Here is an 18569-nt window from a genome sequence, read left to right on the forward strand (position 1 = left end):
GAGTTAAGATTAACGAGATGCTGGGTAGCCTCATGATGATCATGCGGTTGATTGTAGTTTCAAGACGATTGGCAGTGCCAGCAGTACTTCGCTGAACTTCTTAATGAAATATGGGAAAGGCAGCGTTTGGATACACTACTGTGTTCAGTGTGCTCTCAAATTAAAAATAATCAGTTTTGTTCTTAACTATGCTGAAAACTGTTTCAGTGGAACCCAGCTTGGATGGTTAAGTCTACTGGATCAACTCCCTGTGTTTAACTGAAAATGGGACTTAGTCCCTCCTGGGAGGAACTCCCTCTGAAGGGACTCTTTCCCTGTCAGCTTCTTCAGGAGATGAGGAAACTCGAAATTGTTCTTTATTCCCCACTTACAAGATTAAAATATGGAGCAATTATTTATCTCAACAGGTAATGAATAATTGGAAAACTCACTACCTTGAAAACTAGTATTTGCCATTAAAATGGACTGTGACTTCCTTTAAGCCTTCTAATGTCTAGTGCCCTACCCCAATTCTGTTTTCCGTTTGTTTTTTTAATCTCTGCAAATGTTTATTTTGTTTCATTCTTAGATGGCAAAAATCCTTGTATTCAGCTTTGCCAGCAGCTCTGCTGCAGTATTAATAGTATCTCTGAAATTAGAGGCTTTCCATGTTGGTCTCCCAATTTTTTGATAACCTTGTTAATTGAGGCATGTTCAATATCTAGGTCACACATATGGCCCGGACAGGAGATGCTTGGTGACTGAGCTCTGTTTTGATAAACTGTGAAAGGACGCATTACAGTAGATTTGGTGCCATAGGATGAAACAGCCATTGGCACGGCTGGCCACAAAATTCTCACGTTGCTCAAAGGAGAGTGATCAGCGTTGTTCACGTGCTTCTGTGGCTAGTGTGGATGCATGTTCTTCAGTGTTAGAGAGCCTCCTGTGTGCTCCTGTTCTTTCAGTGAGGAGATTTCTGACCAGGCAGTTACCATGTATGCCTAAAAGCAGTAACATTACAGGTAGATTAATTTGGTTTCCATATAGAGGAATGGTAAGGTTGGTTGTTGCTGCAGGTGAGGAAGTCGAAGAATGTGGCTCAAACAAGATGGGGAAAACAATTAAAATTTAGGCAATCAAGACTTTCGCCATATTTAGTCTCCTGTTACTATTCTGAATGGCAATAGAAAACACAAGAGTCGGATCCTATATCAGTTGACAGTAGGGAGAAGAGAGAAAATCAGCCTTGGGTCATCAGAAATTGAAGACTAATCTGGCTCAAGTTTAGGGGAGAATTATTACAACTGGTCAGTGCTCAAAGTTAAATTAGTTGCACTGCAAAATATTTCCATATGTATCTTCTCTGAGAAAGATGCTGAGTTTTCTTGTTGTTCTTCTGCCACCTGTTTGGATCACAAGTTTCCAGTGTTAGTCTGTTACTGGCAGACCATATGAACAAGGCAGCAGAACTGTCTCACAGATTTGGGTAGAGGAGTTTACTATACTGCTTTTCTCTTCTATTTTTTCCCCCATAATTTTAAAAAGAGGAAAAAAACTTAGGAAAAAGATGTGCTGATGATTTCAATGTTCCTGTTTTGGGTAAGGTGTTGATTTCTCAGTTGTCATCAGTGTGGTGTGATACTTCCTGTCTGCTTTCTTAAGCAGAAGGCACTTGATGTTAAAAGGGCTGGTCATACATCAGAATTCAAATATGCTGAACCTTATCCATTAGCCTGTGAACAGAGACTTAATCTGGAGAGGTTATATCACACATCTGTTTTCTGGGAAGAAGTCTCGCTTGAGCCACTACATGTCCAGAGTGAGGTTAGTCTGCAGGGCTTGGATTAGGTAACCGTTCCTGTGCTGTTGCTGCATTTTGAAGATGAACTTGAGACGTTTATATGGGTGAGCGTGTCCCTTAGTTGAGGGCACATAGACCAAATTGCTTCTTTGTCTGCTGTTCTGAGTGCAGCTAATTTTTGGACTGCAGCCCCTCTCATTTCTGGATTCATGTTGAACTTAATACAGGTCTCCTCCAGGAGGAAAATGGTTTACCAGGGCTTTTCTGGACCTGTCTGTGAAATGTTTGTGAAGGTATCTTGGTGCCTTCCAGCCACTTAATAATTGGATTGAGAATGTTTGTAAAGCAAAACAATTAGCTTTGTTTCTTTATGTTGCGAGAAATTATGCTTTTGTTCCCTTCCCTTGCTTCCCAAAAATACTGATTGCAGAGGTCATTTTGCAAAGACTACAGTCTGCTCTATTGTAAAAGAATGCCATAATCTTTTGTCTCCTAATGTCTAAAATAACACACATTAGAGAGACATAAGTTGGAGGGTTTAACTTGGTTATCCAAACTAGAACATAAGTGCATACTTGCTCTATTTTGCAGCTGTCCTAACTCCAAAGGCAGAGTTCACAAACCACAGTGGAAGAAAACAGCAGCCTTTTTATCTATTTACACTTGCTCCAAATTATGTAAGCTGCATATTGAATCATCTGATAGTTCTTTTTATGTCAGTATCTCAGTTAAGAAGGGTTTCAACTGTTCCGTAGAATAGGTCTTTGTCTTGTTTAGTGTATGTTGTTGTGAAGTTTCCTTGTTGTGAGTCTGCAGGGAGTTAGCTTAAAACTCCTAGAGGAAAGTACACAGAAACAGCCTATACTGAATGGACAATTCGGAGAACGATTTCTTAACTGGTATTCCTGGTGTCTATTGCTTTGTTTTATGCAACTAAGGTTTAATGCTTACTACTTTCTTTGAGAGAGCAATAGCTGATTAATGGAGAAAGGTCTCTTATGCATCTGCCTTCAGCTGAAATGTATTATATGGACCATTTTGCTTTTAAAAGAGAAAATTTTGAATAAGTTATGAATATGGATTCTTTTATGTTAAAACAAATCTTTAGTGATGACACTTGTGGGTGTAATGCTGCTGTTCTCTAGTAGGTTTATTCTTTGAGTGAAGATTGCAGATGGCATACTATGCAAGACCACCTACTGATTTGAGGTTGCTGCAGTGCATGAGCAGAATTGAAGTAATGATTGAAGAACCAGATCTGATTTGTTTTGGTTTTATACACTCTTAAAGTGCCAAATCCATTGAAGCTTTAGTTCTGCTTGCACATCAGGTTCTGAAATGCCTAAAAGAAAGCACAGGCCATATAAAGTAAAAATTCCTTACAGACTTCTAGCTGTTGTCCTGACATTCTTTGGGCACTATTTGAAACTAGCCCACAAAGAATGTATGTCCTCTGAAGAAATCTGTATATTCTATGCTGTATATTCTGTATATTCTAATACTGTGGAAAAACTCCAAATTTTTTAAAATGTCTTTTGTATCCTTTTCTATAAAGAGTGCGAAGCTCTGTTTCTCTCTTGTAAAAGCAGCCGTGTGCTGCAGGAGAAAACCAGAGTTCCAGCACACCCAGTGGTTTAAAACTGACTGTCATGGGCAACTGGCTCCAGTGTCTGTTCTGCTTTGCCAGTGACTTAAGGAGAGTGTTTTGTATAGCAATATTAGAGGGGAACAGGTTTTAAGTTGTGATACAACTCTCCTTGATACATGGATTACTTAGTCCATCTGGATATCTTAGTTTTCTAAAGATCAGATCATGAAGCATAGTCACACAAAATTGTTTATAGATGGGCAGCCATCTGTTCCTTCATATTTAATTTTGTCCTTCTGTGCTTTATTTCTAAGATACTGACTTATTTTTTGAAGCCCTATTAGGAAATTATTTAACTGTTTCTCTATTTGTAGTCCAAGGCCAACAAAGTTTACAGAACGCCCTCGGCCCGGAGTCCAAATGATCTGTTCTTCTTTTAGTGCTGGTAAAAGACTTTTTTTTTTTTTCTCTTCCTTTTTCTCCCTTGTATCAATATAAGAAGTCATTTGGAGAGTAAAATGAAGTACAATACAGTTACTGTAGCATATTTCTTGTTAATAAGATGGAATTGAGTTAAAGTAGCTATTAAAAACCCCCAGATATTTAAAATAGAAAATCAGAATCTATGAATTAACTCTTGGTGATACAGAAATTCTTGAAAACAGTTGAATATAAAATGTTCACAGTAAGTTGCTTGTGACTGTAAGTCTCTTAAAACATGATATATACCTTTTTCTTAGAGTGATTCTGAGAGTTGGCTTTATCTGAGATGGAATTTATAGGGGTTGGGACAAGAGTGTGTTGATTACCAGGTTCTCATGGTCTGAATTTCATTGATTCCAGAGTTGGCAATTGAAGAATGCAACATAAATAATTGGATAAAATATCAAAATGACAGAAACTTATTTTCAGAAGGGGTACTGGAGCTTTAGTTCCATTCAGTTTTTGTTAAGATAGAGGCTTCTAAGGGCTTAGTCACAAACAAATTACTGTAGTTAGCTAATCTTTCAGATATAGCTGCAGATGCATATTTATCTGACAGCAAATGTGAAATAATTCAACTCCAGTTAAACCTTTGAGTTTCTAAATCTTGTTTTTACTTAAAGGTTAGTTACAGGAATAGCTGAAATGAGATACAGTTATAAGTTTGAGGGAATAAATTTAAGTATTTGATGTTACAGCTGTTTGAAAATACTGTAATAACGTTAGACTGCCTTTTTTTCTTAAGACTTATCTGTTTGTTTTTCTCAGGTGGAATGTTTTTGGCCACTGGGAGTACAGATCACATCATTAGGGTTTATTTCTTTGGATCAGGTCAGCCAGAGAAGATATCAGAGTTGGAGTTTCATACTGTAAATACTTTTTAAAAATTACATATGTATTTGATTAAAATAATAATTTGGATAAATTGAGATAATTTGGAATCACATTTGATTTTTTTTTTCTTTTTCTACTTTTTTTATATAGGACAAAGTAGACAGCATTCAGTTTTCTAATAGTAGTAGCAGGTAAGCACACGATTTATTTATTCAGAGCTGGTTTTTGGACATTGTGGACATTTGTAAATAGCAGTTTCTGGAAGTAGTTGTGGACAAAAAAATTGCTTTCTGTTTTGAGGTTGATCCAGTAATATAATCTATAATTATTGGATTTTCACTGTTCTGTTTCCATAGTACTCCTTTTTCAGTTTTACAGCTGTTTTCATTGTAATGAATGATTAAAGTATTTTGAATTTGCCAAAATTAAGGAGTATAAAAATACTTGAGATTTCTTCTTAAGAAATATATGTGTATATATATTCACATATAAAATACATGCATTTTTAGATATATTTAAACCTTTTTCAGTTAAGTGACTGCTGGATACAGGAAGACTATCAAACTAGATCTAACAATATTTTGTTTAGCTAGCCCAATCTTTTTAATGTCTCACTTTAAGTTCTGGCGGTTGAATGTGGAGGATGCTAAAGAAGACAGTTCAGTTTGTTACGAAGTTTCTGACACTTCATTTAGTTGATGTTCTAATGTACACTTTTATTATGATATAAATAGTTGTAAACCAAGCTTCATTGTGCTCCACCCACCTTTTTCTCTTCCTTCTACCTCTGCACCCCAAAAAGGGGGAAGAAAAAGGTGGGGGAGAAACTCGAGCTGGGAAACACTTCTTCAGATAAGTGTCATAGTACTTACTGAACACACAGTGCTAGCTTACTGGGAGTATGTTTTGTTTGTTTTAAATCATGTCTGCACTTGTGCTTCCAGGGCTCTCATGGCCCTTAGACGTTTTTACCCCTTAAATTTTTTCCATAGCTTTACCTGGTGTGATAGGGTCAGTTTCTTAGAATGCTCATTGGGTTATGGTGTCCTCGGCCAGAGCAGTGTTATAGCTCAGCAAGGTGCACCAAAGGTCAAAGTACAGTTAGTTTGGAAGGGGCTCAGGGTAGGGAAGCAGGTTCCACTCTTTGCAGGCCTTCCGTTATTACTGGTATGGGAGTGTTTTTCATTCCAAACCAGTTGTACAGCATTCTGACACTGTTTGGGCTTCTTACTTATAGCTTCCTTTTTTGAGTTCTAAATTCTGGAACTTCAATTTTCAAGTGCCTTTTCTGTACAGATCTGCCTTTGATCTCTGAGTAACTTTTTTCCCCTTTTGTTAGATTTGTGAGTGGAAGCCGTGATGGAACAGCACGAATCTGGCAATTTAAGAGAAGGGAATGGAAAAGCATTTTGTTAGATATGGCTACTCGCCCGGCAGGGTAAGTAATATAAAATGTTCTGCTATCAGATAGATACTTGAAGACCATTAATATAATTTGCTAACTTACTTTAAGATTAAAAAAAAAAAAAAAAAGAGAGAGAGAGAAAGGGGAAAAAAGGTGGGGGCGCTTCTTAAATTATTATTGCTTAAATGTATATTATGCTTGTTTAGCTCTTGAAGTCCAGTGAAAACAAATATTTGACTACATATTCATGTGTGGAAACTAGCTTGTCCTGATAATAGCTCCACTGGTATTTTGATTAGATTAAAAGAATAAAAGATACTCAAAACCTGTTAAAGGTCAAATTTATATGGCTTTTTACTTAGGTACTTATTTCTGGAGCAAGAAAACCAGGTCAGATCTGTTCTTGAGACTGCTTGCTTTTTAGTAATACTTAAAGATAGTGTGGAATCTGCATGTCCAGGAAAGCAGTATTGGGTTCTTTCATACCACATGCCAGAGCAAGAAAAGCGCTTGCTGTGTAATGGGTTCTCATTTGTTAAAACAATCTTGAGAATTTACAAGGCTTTGTAGGTGTGGGAAACTTCTGTACACTAGAACAAGCAACAAAAGAGGCTTGAAGATGGAGAACAACTTAGTAGGATTTGTGGCTTGCACCTTTTTATTTTGGCATGGAGGAAATGTTTTCCAACTGACATACATTAGAAAGATTTATAATAGGTTTAAGGGGTAAACCTTTTTCCCCTTACTGATCATACTGAGTGGTTTGAAGGATGATATTTAATAGAAAAAAAAATTAAAATGGTTTCAGGAGTAATCATGTGGAAGGATGTCTGAGAGACCAAGAGAGAGATGGAAGAGAAGGCTAAATAAGGTATAATTTAGTTAGATGTTTAAATCGGAGAGTATTTTGTCAGTTATGGGCAGATTCAACAGAACACGAATATAAAACTGTTAGACAAGAGTGTATAAAACACTGGTACTTTGAGACTGAGTTACTTTGTCTTGAAAATGCAGCCTGTAAAAATTCTTGGTTTTAACTGATGCTGGGAAAAATAGGAATGGATTCTTCTTCGTTGTAGTCACAAATGCTGATCTTCTTTGAGAAACTGAACTCCTCATTTCAGTAAAGCACCTTTAGCTGAATTCTGTTCTGTCCTTTTGACTAGAGGGATAAGTGCAGTTCCAAATTTGATCTTTTCTGCACAAGCACAATTTTATCAAACAAAATGAAATTGCTGCACTGAAAGGAAAGAGTGAATTCAGCTTATAAAACCTCCTGGGTTCTGCACTGAATCTAGAAAGGAATCTGGCTATAACTACATTTTCTATTATCAAGTTGTACAGTATCTACTATTGTGTAATGTATTGTAGTGCTTAGTATGTGGAAGATTCTGTATGTTGTCTGCCTACATGGTGGTAACATGCTATTGTTTCATTTGGTTTATGTTTTCCCAGAAATTAATGTGCTAGAGAATTCAATGATGATTCATCTTTAAACCACACTGACAAAAATGTAATTTTGGAGTATTCTTATAGATTATATTACAGATGGCTAGTGTTTGGTTTTCTTACGGACAAAAATAAAATACATGCAAGATTAAGCACCATTATTACTGACAGTAAAGTGATATAAGGGTGATGGTATAGTACTAAATACAGCCTGAGAATTTAATTCATTTAAAGGTATCAGAATACTTCTCTCCATATTTGTACCTACTTGCTAGAAATACTCTCCAGGACAAATTACTGTTCACTGGTTGACTAGTTTGTATTCTCGCTCTTCAGATGTCACAACAAATACTGTAGCTATCAAATTTAATTGGGTTAGGTCATGTATAAAGAGGGCATTTTCTGGAAAAACAGGTCAGCATATTCAAGATATTAAGAGGACCCTATAGTCATTCTTAAAACATCTACAATTCTTTGTGGTTTTATGTGCTACATAATGGAAAACATCTTGCATTTCTCAAGTTTCTTGAAGGAGCAATGCTTCTATTCTTAATAATAAAGCAAAATACAGAAGGATTTTCACTTGTCAGGGACATAGAAATGTTTCGGCAAACTAGGATTGCTTTGAAACTTTTTGCTCTTTTGTTTTAGACAAAGTTTACAAGGAGTTGAAGATAAAATCACAAAGCTGAAAGTGACCATGGTGGCATGGGACCGCCATGACAACTCTGTTATAACTGCAGTAAACAACATGACTCTGAAAGTTTGGAATTCTTTCACTGGCCAACTCATTCATATTCTCATGGTAAGGTGTTCCATATTGATTTACTAATCCTGAATGCAAATTTTATGTATGAATCATCAAAATTCTTCCTTATGCATTTTTTTTCTGTCTGAAAACTGCCTTAACAAATGTTTCCAGATAATTAAAGTGTAATAGAGATGTCTGTCAGCTGCTTATTAGAAGATAAAGCTTTAAAGTCACAAATAACCATTGCTGTTCAGGATGTCTGCAACTAATTTTGGACTTTCTTTTTTTTCCAAAAGTGCTATCTTGAAGGAGAGAAGCAGTTATTTCTTTTTACCTTTATTTAATGTGACAAATGTTTTGAAATACCGTTAATGGATAAATTTGCCCTGTTTAAACAGAGACACTTCTGCAACCTAATAATTCCATGAGCACAAAAAATAGTCTTCTAGCTAGAATAAATCAAACAACATTTTTACTAATGCGTGATACTTTTTTTTAACTGAGAAAATAGGTATTTCAAGGTAACTAGATGCTCCACTAGAGATGGAAATATTTCCTGCAAAGCTTTAAAATTTAGTATTAATTTTGGAGATGTTGTTCTCTAACTTCTAGTTATATATTTGATTCTTTATGGGTTTATATTAAATTTCTAACTGCTAGTCTGCCTAAACAAATTGAAATCTGCCAAGTGTTAAGACCAAAAATACTGAACGTTGTGAACTCTAATCTTTTAAAATCGTGGCAGAAGTATTGAGACATACTTGTTGTGAGGTGACATACTTGACATACCTCTTAGGAACCTAAAATTACAACTGGAAAGAGAAGAGTATAATATGCTGCTACCAAAAAAAAAAAAAAAAAAAATTGTGGTCAAAGTAGTTGTTCTTTGCTGGACACTTTCATAGGCTAATGATATGGTTTGCTAGTGTTACCATATTGAATTTCTGAGTGAGACAACCCTCTTGTTCATCTTGCTGTATCTTTAATTTCAGGGACATGAAGATGAAGTGTTTGTACTTGAACCTCATCCATTTGATCCAAGAGTTCTCTTCTCTGCTGGACATGATGGAAATGTCATAGTTTGGGATTTGGCAAGAGGGGTCAAAATCCGGTCTTACTTCAACATGGTAATTATTGTGCTTTATGCAGATATGCCAAAGCAACCTTTCTAAACTTTTTGCTTTTAGTACATTCCTATGTAGGCCATCTTGAAGCATGCATTTGTGTACAGGGTGAGATCCTGCATCCGGTGAAGTCAAGAGAAATTCCTGTTCAGTTTAGTGGGGCAAAGATTAAATCTGTAAAATGTAAAAAGTTGTTTCTTTGGCTGTATTTCATAGGGTGATCTTTCTATATGCTTCATCCACATGAAGTTGGAGTGTTAGTTACATTGTCAGAGATCATGCATAAGAGACAGGGTGACAGAGACCCTCCTTTAGTGCTCTGTTTCCTGCCTGGGGAACCAAGGTGGAACTTGGTTTATTTTTGCATTACTAATTCTTAATCTGGCTAAAGCTCTTCAGGAGTCACCTGATCTCATACAATGTTGTTGTATGCTGCCTTGGCCCATTGGACTGAATGCTGTCAGCCTTTCTGTGTAGGGCTCCTCCACATGCAGGTTTCAAATTTGGTCTGTTCTGCGCTAAACTAATTCTTCTGGAAGATGGATGCAATAGGTATTTCCATCTGGTTCTTGATATTAAGTGGGTCTTTGTACATATCTTTCCTCAAAAAGGTAATGATGTGTTGTGCAATTCAGACTTTGTCTCCCGGAGAAAATTACCAAAGTCTTTGTAGAATATGAAGAATCATTGAGAATGCTGAGAGTAGGCAAATGGGCTTCATCCAGCCTTCAGCCATAGTGGAATGGCAGTCTTGGAGCATAAAGAAGATCATCTGAAGAAGAGACCTGCCATAGATCTACTCACAAAAAAGAAAAAGGGCATTTAAAAATGAAGTCAAGCCAGGAAGGTCACTCTGAACCTAAAGAAAGATTTTGAGATGTGCAGTGTACAGTACAGTTCATAAAGTCTCTGAGGAAATTCTGCCAAGCTTAATGGGAGAGAGAGCAGCCTAGACTCCTTCAGCACTGACCTAGGTTCAGTATTGTTCCCTCTGGATTGATTTCTGTAACTGAACTTACGAAGGATCAGAGACAATCATCTTGGAGCTATGAGAACAGATCTTTGTTACTCAGTGCTATTCACTGTTACCAGTTGAGGTGTATGTTCTCATTGCATGGCTAGGTTGCCTTTTCACTACTACTTAATGATGGATGTATGATAGCTTTCATGAAATTTAAGGTCAGAAGAGGCTGAGCTCATCTGCTCTTCATAAGACAAGTCCACTTAAGAGCTATCAGAATCTAAATTACAGATGCCTGTGATGTTAGGCAACCCCCTGAAGGACTGAGATATTTATTTCAAGGGTGCAGTGCAACACAAACACCTAAAAAGGGTAAAAATCACGTACATTTTAAGATCTCTGGAGTCAGAGAAATGTGTAGACAATCAGATCTCAGCAGCTAGTAATCTGTATTTCATGCTAGAAATGAATGTGAGAAAGTCTGCCTGCTGTGTGAGGTGAGGGGAATTGTAAATCTGGCAATCAGTTTGTCTCAAACCAGTGAATAAGTCATATGAGCCAGGTATGCAAGAGAGGCATCTCTCTACAGTCTCTGAATATTTCACCAACCAGTCTTCCGTGTCTGATGCTTCAGAAGGCATGGGTCGAAATTAGGGGTTTTCTTATATGGGTGGGTGGGTGGGGAAAGATGCTTCTAGACTGTGAGACTTGATTGCATAGTAACCTCTGCAGAGCTGCAAATGTTAAGTGTTCTGGTTTACTAAGGGAAGGCATGAATACATGCAGAGCTGCCAGTCTTCTCCCAATTAACTAACTGGCATATCAGCTGGGAAAATCATTACATTAGCCACTATTAAATTACTCTGATAACCACTGTTACCTTCATTGACTTGGTCAATATGTCGTCTCATACTTATGAAAAACAGTGTTCGTATTTGTATTCAGGGTATGGGAAATTTTTACAGATTGGGTTCTTTTGGATCAGACAGGGAACATCACCTGGAGGAACCAAACCTGAGAGTTGAATGACATGAGGTATCTGCTTTGCCATTCAAGTACCTCTTATTATCATTGCCTGATAAAACAGTGTCTGTGGTACCAGAACTAGCACGGATGACTTTGTTGTAACAAAAGCCTCTTTAAAAAAATTGCAGACCCTGGGGGTGTTGGTTGAATTAGCAAAATCTTAGATGACTTAGCTTAATAATAGTCCAGTCAGGTATTCCCATCCTAAGATGGATTGCTTGGTACATCTAAAGCCTTGTGGCAAATCCCTAAAGTAGAGTAGGGTATTTTTAAGTTGTTTCCCTCCCTGCTCCACTTCCCCACCCCTCAATTCCTTCATTGTCAGCATCAAAAAAAAATCAAAATTCGAGGGATGCAAGAGGTGTCAATCAGTTTGAGGCTTAACTCATTTTATCCAGTCAGCGAATGTGAAATTGCAAAGCCATAGTAACCAAATACACTTTTTGTTTTGTATTTAACTTAAATGGGGCACTCAAAGTTTATTTGTGCCTTGCTGGTTACAGATAGGTGGCACTAGGAGACTCCGGTGGTCCTACAGAATATTCTCTCCCAGGTTTTTAAAATTAAGATTTGCTTTTAAATCAATTGGGACAGTCATAGTTAATTTGAAGCATCTTTGGTCTGTTTGCCAGATTTTGATCTTTATAATTAATAGTAAACTCAGTCCCGTAAATGACTGTCTACACACATGGGTTTACTCTCAGTAAGTATGTATATATTTTATATATTCCACATTTCACCTGTAGTCTTCATTTGATCTAGTTCTGTAAGTATCACGTAACTCAGTGTCAGAGTTCATGGGCATTCAGAACTCGCTTAATTCAGTAACTTGAGTCAGCTAGACTCAGGGGATGAATTCACTACCCCAGAGAGTGAAATTTGCCACAGAAATATCAAGAGTGTGAGAGTGTTAAAGCTTTTTAGGCAATTTCGAGATTCAGCAAATAAGTCCTGGGATGGTTTTAAATTGCATGTGCAAATACAGGTACTTGTTGTTTTGTGGCCTGTGTAATATCCCTGCCAGTCTTGACTTAATACAGCTGCTAATGAAAAACACATTCTCAGTGCATTTTTGTCATTCATTTTTCCAAGGAATCAATGAGGTCGTGGCTTTGGTGTTATAATATTCAGGCAGTTTCACATGCTGTATTTCCCAGGTACAGTAAGCATTTAGCAGACTTCTGAAGAAACAGGGTAATAAACCATACATGGTTGCTGCAGCCAATTGTTTCAGAGCTTATGTATTTCACAAAAATAGTCTTTTTGCTACAGAAGGACAGCATGAAGCCTTTGAAGTGTTTAAATTGTGGCTCATTACCCAGGGCCTAGGTTCAGTGAAGGACTTGACTGTTGTGGCACCTAAGTTGTTGGGGACCAAGGTCCTTAGTCTGCAGAGCGGACTGCGGTATCCTACCAAATCCTCAGTTTGCTGAGCAGTGTGTGAGATTTAGGTGTTTTAGTGGATGATCCAGGAAAAAAAATACACTGAATGGTGGGCTGTCCAGTGAAAGCCGCTGCGTGATAATGTACATAGAGATATATTTGAAATGCAGTTTCTTACTCAAAAGCTGCAATGAGACATCTGGGTCCCTTGTGTGGTAAGGCACTTTTCCAATAACTGAGGGAGGTCCCTGCTCTCCTAAAAGGAGGGCACAGGAGCAGATGGCACTCATCTTTTGGGATTGCCTTAACTAATGTTAAGCTGTTGAGCTGGGAAATGAAAGACCTAGATTCTGTTCTCTCCTCAGTGGCAAGGTGTTCAATTTAACATCTGCCACTTACCCAGGAGGGCATCTCGGCTATAAATGTCTAGATGGGCCTTCTTCCCAACTTTCTCTTGAAGTTGTGCCACTGTGGAGAGATGTGAATCTGTAGCCTGTAGGTTTAGGCACTTCTGCTAGGCTTGTTTACTTGGGTATGGATATCATGTTCTAGGTAAATTCAGAAGTGTTAGAAATGGCCTTTGGCATCAAGCTTCAGGCAAGCTCTTGAACTTGCAGAATTAGTGCTGTGTTCAGTCATAAATAAAAGCTGTACACCACTCAGTTATTGTCATAGGATCTGTTTTCTTTCAGGTGTTCTCACTAAGTTACTTCCTAATAGACCTGACACTATTGGTTTGTTAGGAATGCCAGGGTTGGCACTTGGATGCTATGTGCTGCAGCTTAGCCTTACGCTTGTAGTTACTGTAGGCTCTAAGCAGAAGTTTCTCAATTCTGAGAATGTATGAGGGGAAAAAGAAAATTACAGGGACTTAAGAATCTTCCAGATCAAAAAGGAGGTGCCTAGTAATAATGTTAGGTGGGTGCACAGGTTTTGTTTGGTTTGGTGATTGGGTTTTTGTTGGTGGTGCAATTTGGACATTAAGTACTGGTGTTCCTCGAGTCTGACCCCAGATAGGTTTGTGGTGTTACAGTGCTGGCCTTGATTTTTATTTTTTGGACTTAGGTGGCTTCCTTTAAGTGTGCTTTCCTTTAAGCAGTACCTCTCAAGGCTGAGCTCTACTGATTCAGACTGCTTGCAAAAGGCATTCTGTCTGGAGCCTTAAGAGTATGGGTTTCTCTTGTGGTAAAGCTGATAGTTCTTGTCCCATGAGTGGGCTGCCCTGTAGAAGAATATTAAAAAAAAAGTTTCCTAAAAGATTGCAGGATATGTACAGGCCTGTAGCTCTGTTCTTTTTTTCTTTCTTTTTCCTTTTTTTTTTTTTTTTGAATAATTCGGTTTACAGCATAGCTTTATGAACAGTTGCAGGAACATATGGTGACTGCAGTTACTTAAAAGTATGCCATTGAAAATATGAAAACTGTACTACAGTAGCAAGAATGAAAGACTAGGGGAGAGCAGGCATTTTTACAGTCTTTGTCACTGTAGAATGTTGGATTTTTGTACCGTATCTTTGAATGTAATTGCTTTGCCTGAATCTGATACCTGACGCAGCAGATTTTGTAAGTAGGTATTGCAGTTACTGCAGCGGGAAGCTTGTGTATTCTTTGATAAAGACTAGCCTTACGGTGTTTAAGAAATCCTTGTGTAATGTAGGAATTAATCAAGAGGAATACTGATGCCTTTAAATAAAAAATGGTGGTTCTGGTCAACAGATTTCCAAAAAAACCCCCAAACAAAACCAACAGCAAAAGATCTTTCACTACTAGGTGTTGCTCTTCTGTCTTACTGGACTGACTCTCATTGTGAGTTGCATCTTTGAGAAGTCAGGCTTTGCTGTAGCCTGTAGTGGGCTTTCTTATATCTGACATGATTCGTGTGCCTCAGGGGCCTCCTGTGTGCCTGGATGCCTGTTAAAGTCAGACTTTTGCTTACTTGTAATCTTAATATGTTCCTCCTAGTGGTTGTGAAGAGTTTATTTGGACTGATTATTGTTACGTTACCTTAATGCTAAGACAGTCTTTCCGAGCACTGTCATGTATTACAGTGTTCTTTGTAACAGGCTCTGGGTGAGTGGTAGTTCTGGAACCCACTTTGAACTCAATGCAAAGGTGGCTTTAGTCCTTTCATCGTATTCTGAAGAATGCTTTGAAAAACTGATACAAAAAGAATGTTTTTACTATCTTGTATTAAATTCACAGATCCAAATTCTTCAAAATTCTCCTGCCTTTGTGACTTTATCGGACTTGCTGAAAGGCTAAGCCACCTTAGCCTTTTTGACACTTAAAGGTCACAATATATATCTTCAGCTGTTGCGAATTTGATGAGTCTTTTTCTAAATGCCAAAGCACATTTAATCAGAGCATGTAGAAATACCATGAGTATATTTCAGAAATGCATTACAACTTGAGCTCTGTAAACTAGGAATTTGAAGCAACCTTCTGATTCTTTTTGAGGAGAGGAGGAGGAAGAAAAAAAAAAAAGCCTCACCAAACCTGTTCTCCCCCCTCCCACCTTCAGCTTCATTTGAAATGACAACGAACTCTGTTACGTTTCTGAAAGAGAAGCTTTAATCTCTCCCAGAAACACCATTGTTCTCCTCTGTGTCACTGAGTAAATGTTGCTTGCCCTGGGAACCGGATTGGTACTTCAAGAATAGTGGATCATTTTTTACAGCAGTGTAACTGTTACTTCTTGAATTTGTGTTTGTTGTTCTTATGCCTTGTCCTGCTTTTATGGAAACCATCAGAAAAAAGAAGAAAACCCCAACATTAAAATTGCAAAGCCTGAGGGGGAGGCTGACCTGCCTGTTGCATCAGTGTTGGAGAAGATACAGGGTACAGTTGGATTTCTTGGCTGTTTTTGAAAAACACTGGTCCTGGGGATAATACATGCTTTTTCACTGAGACCTAGAAAGACAACAGTGTCTTTGATAGCTGTAGTTGCTGTAAGGTACGATGAGGCTTCTTACAGGTTTTCAGGTGTCCTAGAAAAAAAATTGTGATTTTTATCTTAACTTTTTTTTTTTTTTTTTAACTGGGGCATATTTTCATCTAGATCTCTGTACCAGAATCCTAGCTGTTTGCTTTCATTCTAGGCCCTTTTCTGTTGGAAGCTCATGATGAATAGTCCCACACTTTCATGTGTCGTGGTTTAACCCCAGCTGGCAACTCAGCCCCAGGCAGCTGTTCACTCACCTCCCTCACAGTGGGATGGGGGAGAGAATCAGAAGGGTAAAAGTGAGAAAACTTGTGGGCTGAGACAAAGACAGTTTAATAGGTAAAACAAAACCCGCACACATGAGCAAATCAAACCAAGGAATCCGTTCCCCACTTCCCACGGGCAGGCAGGTGTTCAGCCATCTCCAGGACAGCAGGGCTCCATCACACCTAACGGTGACTTGGGAAGACAAACACCATCACTCCCAACGTCCCCCCTTCCTTCTTCTTCCCCAGCTTTATATGCCGAGCATGACATCCTATGGTCTGGAATATCCCTCGGGTCAGTTGGGGTCAGCTGTCCCGGCTGTGTCCCCTCCAACTCCTTGTGCCCCCCCAGCCTCCTCGCTGGTGGGGTGGGGTGAGGAGCAGAACAGCCCTTGGCTCTGGGTAAGCACTGCTCAGCAGGGACAAAAACATCCCTGGGTTATCAACACTGTTTCCAGCACAAATCCAAACCACAGCCCCATACCAGCTACTATGAAGAAAATTAACTCTATCCCAACCAAAACCAGCATACATGTAAAATACATTACTTATACTTTATGTGAATAGGCATTGTATCCAGAACTAGGAAGCTTGTGACTTGCATGTGTTCTTTCCAATATGCTTATTAATTAGCAACAGATGATGAAACTTAAATATGAACACTTTTTAAACAAAGTAAGGACTTAAACACTTTTGTGTTTATTTCACAAAATGTTGAAATAGTTTATTCAAAGACGAGTGATGAGCATGGTTTCTTCCATCTGTATTAAAAACCATACGTTAAAACAGGTACACTGTAAGCAGCTGAATTGAAAAGTGTCAATTTTCTAACAAGCTAAAGTTTTTGCAGTTGGTATTTTAATATCAATTCAGTAATATGTGATTTTGTCCAACTTCATTTAAAATTGTCAGCCCAGAAGCAAATTACTTGAGATTTTAGGATAAAGTCTGGATTTAACTGCATAAACAAAGTTATATTTCCTTTTTTGTTCTTTTTTTCTTCTAAAGAAAATTTGTGACAGCTAAAAGAAAAATGGGGACAAAACTTTTCTTTTTTGGAGTTTAGAGATTAAAGGACATCTTACTGGAACTTTATGTAAATGGTTATTGTTCCTTTCAGCAAGATAAAGTGATTTTGACTTTGCATCATATTGTCACATCAGAACTTAAATGTAATCATTCCCTTTAACAGGTACATTAATGGGGAACAGCAGCTCTGAAGTTCTTGGTACTGAAAAACTTGTCAAAGTACTTAAATATAAACTGTTGTTGAACATACCGTACCAAGGTATAAGTTACTGTATCAGTGGAGCTAACAAACTTGTAGGCTGATCTTTTTGCTTATGTTCTTGATTGGAGTTAGGGAAGTACTGCAGAAGTTAATAATCTTTGAAAGAAAGAAAGAAAAAAAAAAACAAACCAACCCCAAACCCAAAAAAACTTGTAGCTTCTCAGCAGGGTAAAACCATTAATGAGACTGTGAACTTTTTATCTATAGAATCGTTTGGGTTATGACTTCTTTTGCACAGCATTGAATTTCTTATTTTACCAAGTTGACCGGAAGCTTGGGTTGGCTTCTCTAATGAAGTTTCAAATTTGATGGGACAGTGCTTGTTATCTGAAATATAAATTGCAGAGTTGTACTTGAGAAAGTGGGTCAGGATTTCTTAGCAAGACTTAAGACTGGTCACCTGCTTAGCATGACCAACTTAATGTTTTTTGGTTTTTTTTTTTACCACAAATTAAAGAGAAGATATCTGAAAAGGAAAAAAATACCACAGCTTGTTTATGTAGTTTTCAAGCAAACATGCATAATGCCTTTCTCAGTGTTACTTTAATTTTTAGAGAAAGGACTATATATTGTTGTTACTTTAAAATTAATTATCAATTAAATTTAAATTTCCTTTTTAATCTCTATACATCTATGTCAGGTGCATGAAGCAAGGCAATCATGTAAATAAAGTTTGATAGACAAAAGGTTGTAGTGGTTATGTCTGGGTATTCCTTAAGTAATAGTTGTGAAGAGCAAAAGTTTTACTTCACTGGAAGATCTCTGTCTCTATGTTGAGAAGATAAGACTCCAGCATCTGCTTTTCACACTTAAAGGATTAAGACATGACCATATTATTAACAGTTACCACTAGAAAAGTTAGGTAGAAGAAAAGGTGTGTTGGAAGGATCTTGTGATGATGCAGGACTGCTCATTAAAACCTTATTTACTTACTAGTCTGCTGCATTAGCTTTCATTAGACTACGTTCTAACTTTATGCAGTGAAGTATGTAATGCTTTCGTATGATCAAAAGAATAGAACTTGTTTGTGAACGCTCACAAACTTAATTTTAGGCCCCTTGATTTCCTGACCAGTCTTAAAATTTAGACCCAAGCTCTTACGACTGTGCTATAGTAAAGAAAAAGAATGTGACTCTTTTTGGTCTTTAGTTTTCTTTTTCAGGTTGCTTCTTTCTTGAGAAGCCTTTGGCTGGGGAAACAAAAAATGCGTTTGATAAGCTTGTTTTGAAGGTGATCTCTGAAATTCTTTTATTTAATTTGATTGCCTTTGAAAACAAATGGAGTAGTA

The 18569-nt window shown here is 37.6% G+C and overlaps 1 protein-coding gene across 2 annotated transcripts in view; it reads left to right on the forward strand.

The window, feature by feature from the left end:
* PHIP (pleckstrin homology domain interacting protein) overlaps positions 1-18569 on the forward strand; it is a 121982-nt gene that overhangs the window by 40015 nt on the left and 63398 nt on the right. For both annotated transcript variants that reach the window (XM_052781667.1, XM_052781666.1), the window contains exons 10-15: positions 3743-3813; positions 4620-4720; positions 4836-4876; positions 6025-6123; positions 8191-8344; positions 9283-9417. In XM_052781667.1, coding sequence (XP_052637627.1) covers positions 3743-3813; positions 4620-4720; positions 4836-4876; positions 6025-6123; positions 8191-8344; positions 9283-9417 — 601 coding nt within the window. The remainder of the gene's footprint in view (positions 1-3742; positions 3814-4619; positions 4721-4835; positions 4877-6024; positions 6124-8190; positions 8345-9282; positions 9418-18569) is intronic.

This window comes from Harpia harpyja, chromosome 3, assembly GCF_026419915.1.
Source record: "Harpia harpyja isolate bHarHar1 chromosome 3, bHarHar1 primary haplotype, whole genome shotgun sequence".
NCBI classification, from domain to species: Eukaryota; Metazoa; Chordata; class Aves; order Accipitriformes; family Accipitridae; genus Harpia; species Harpia harpyja.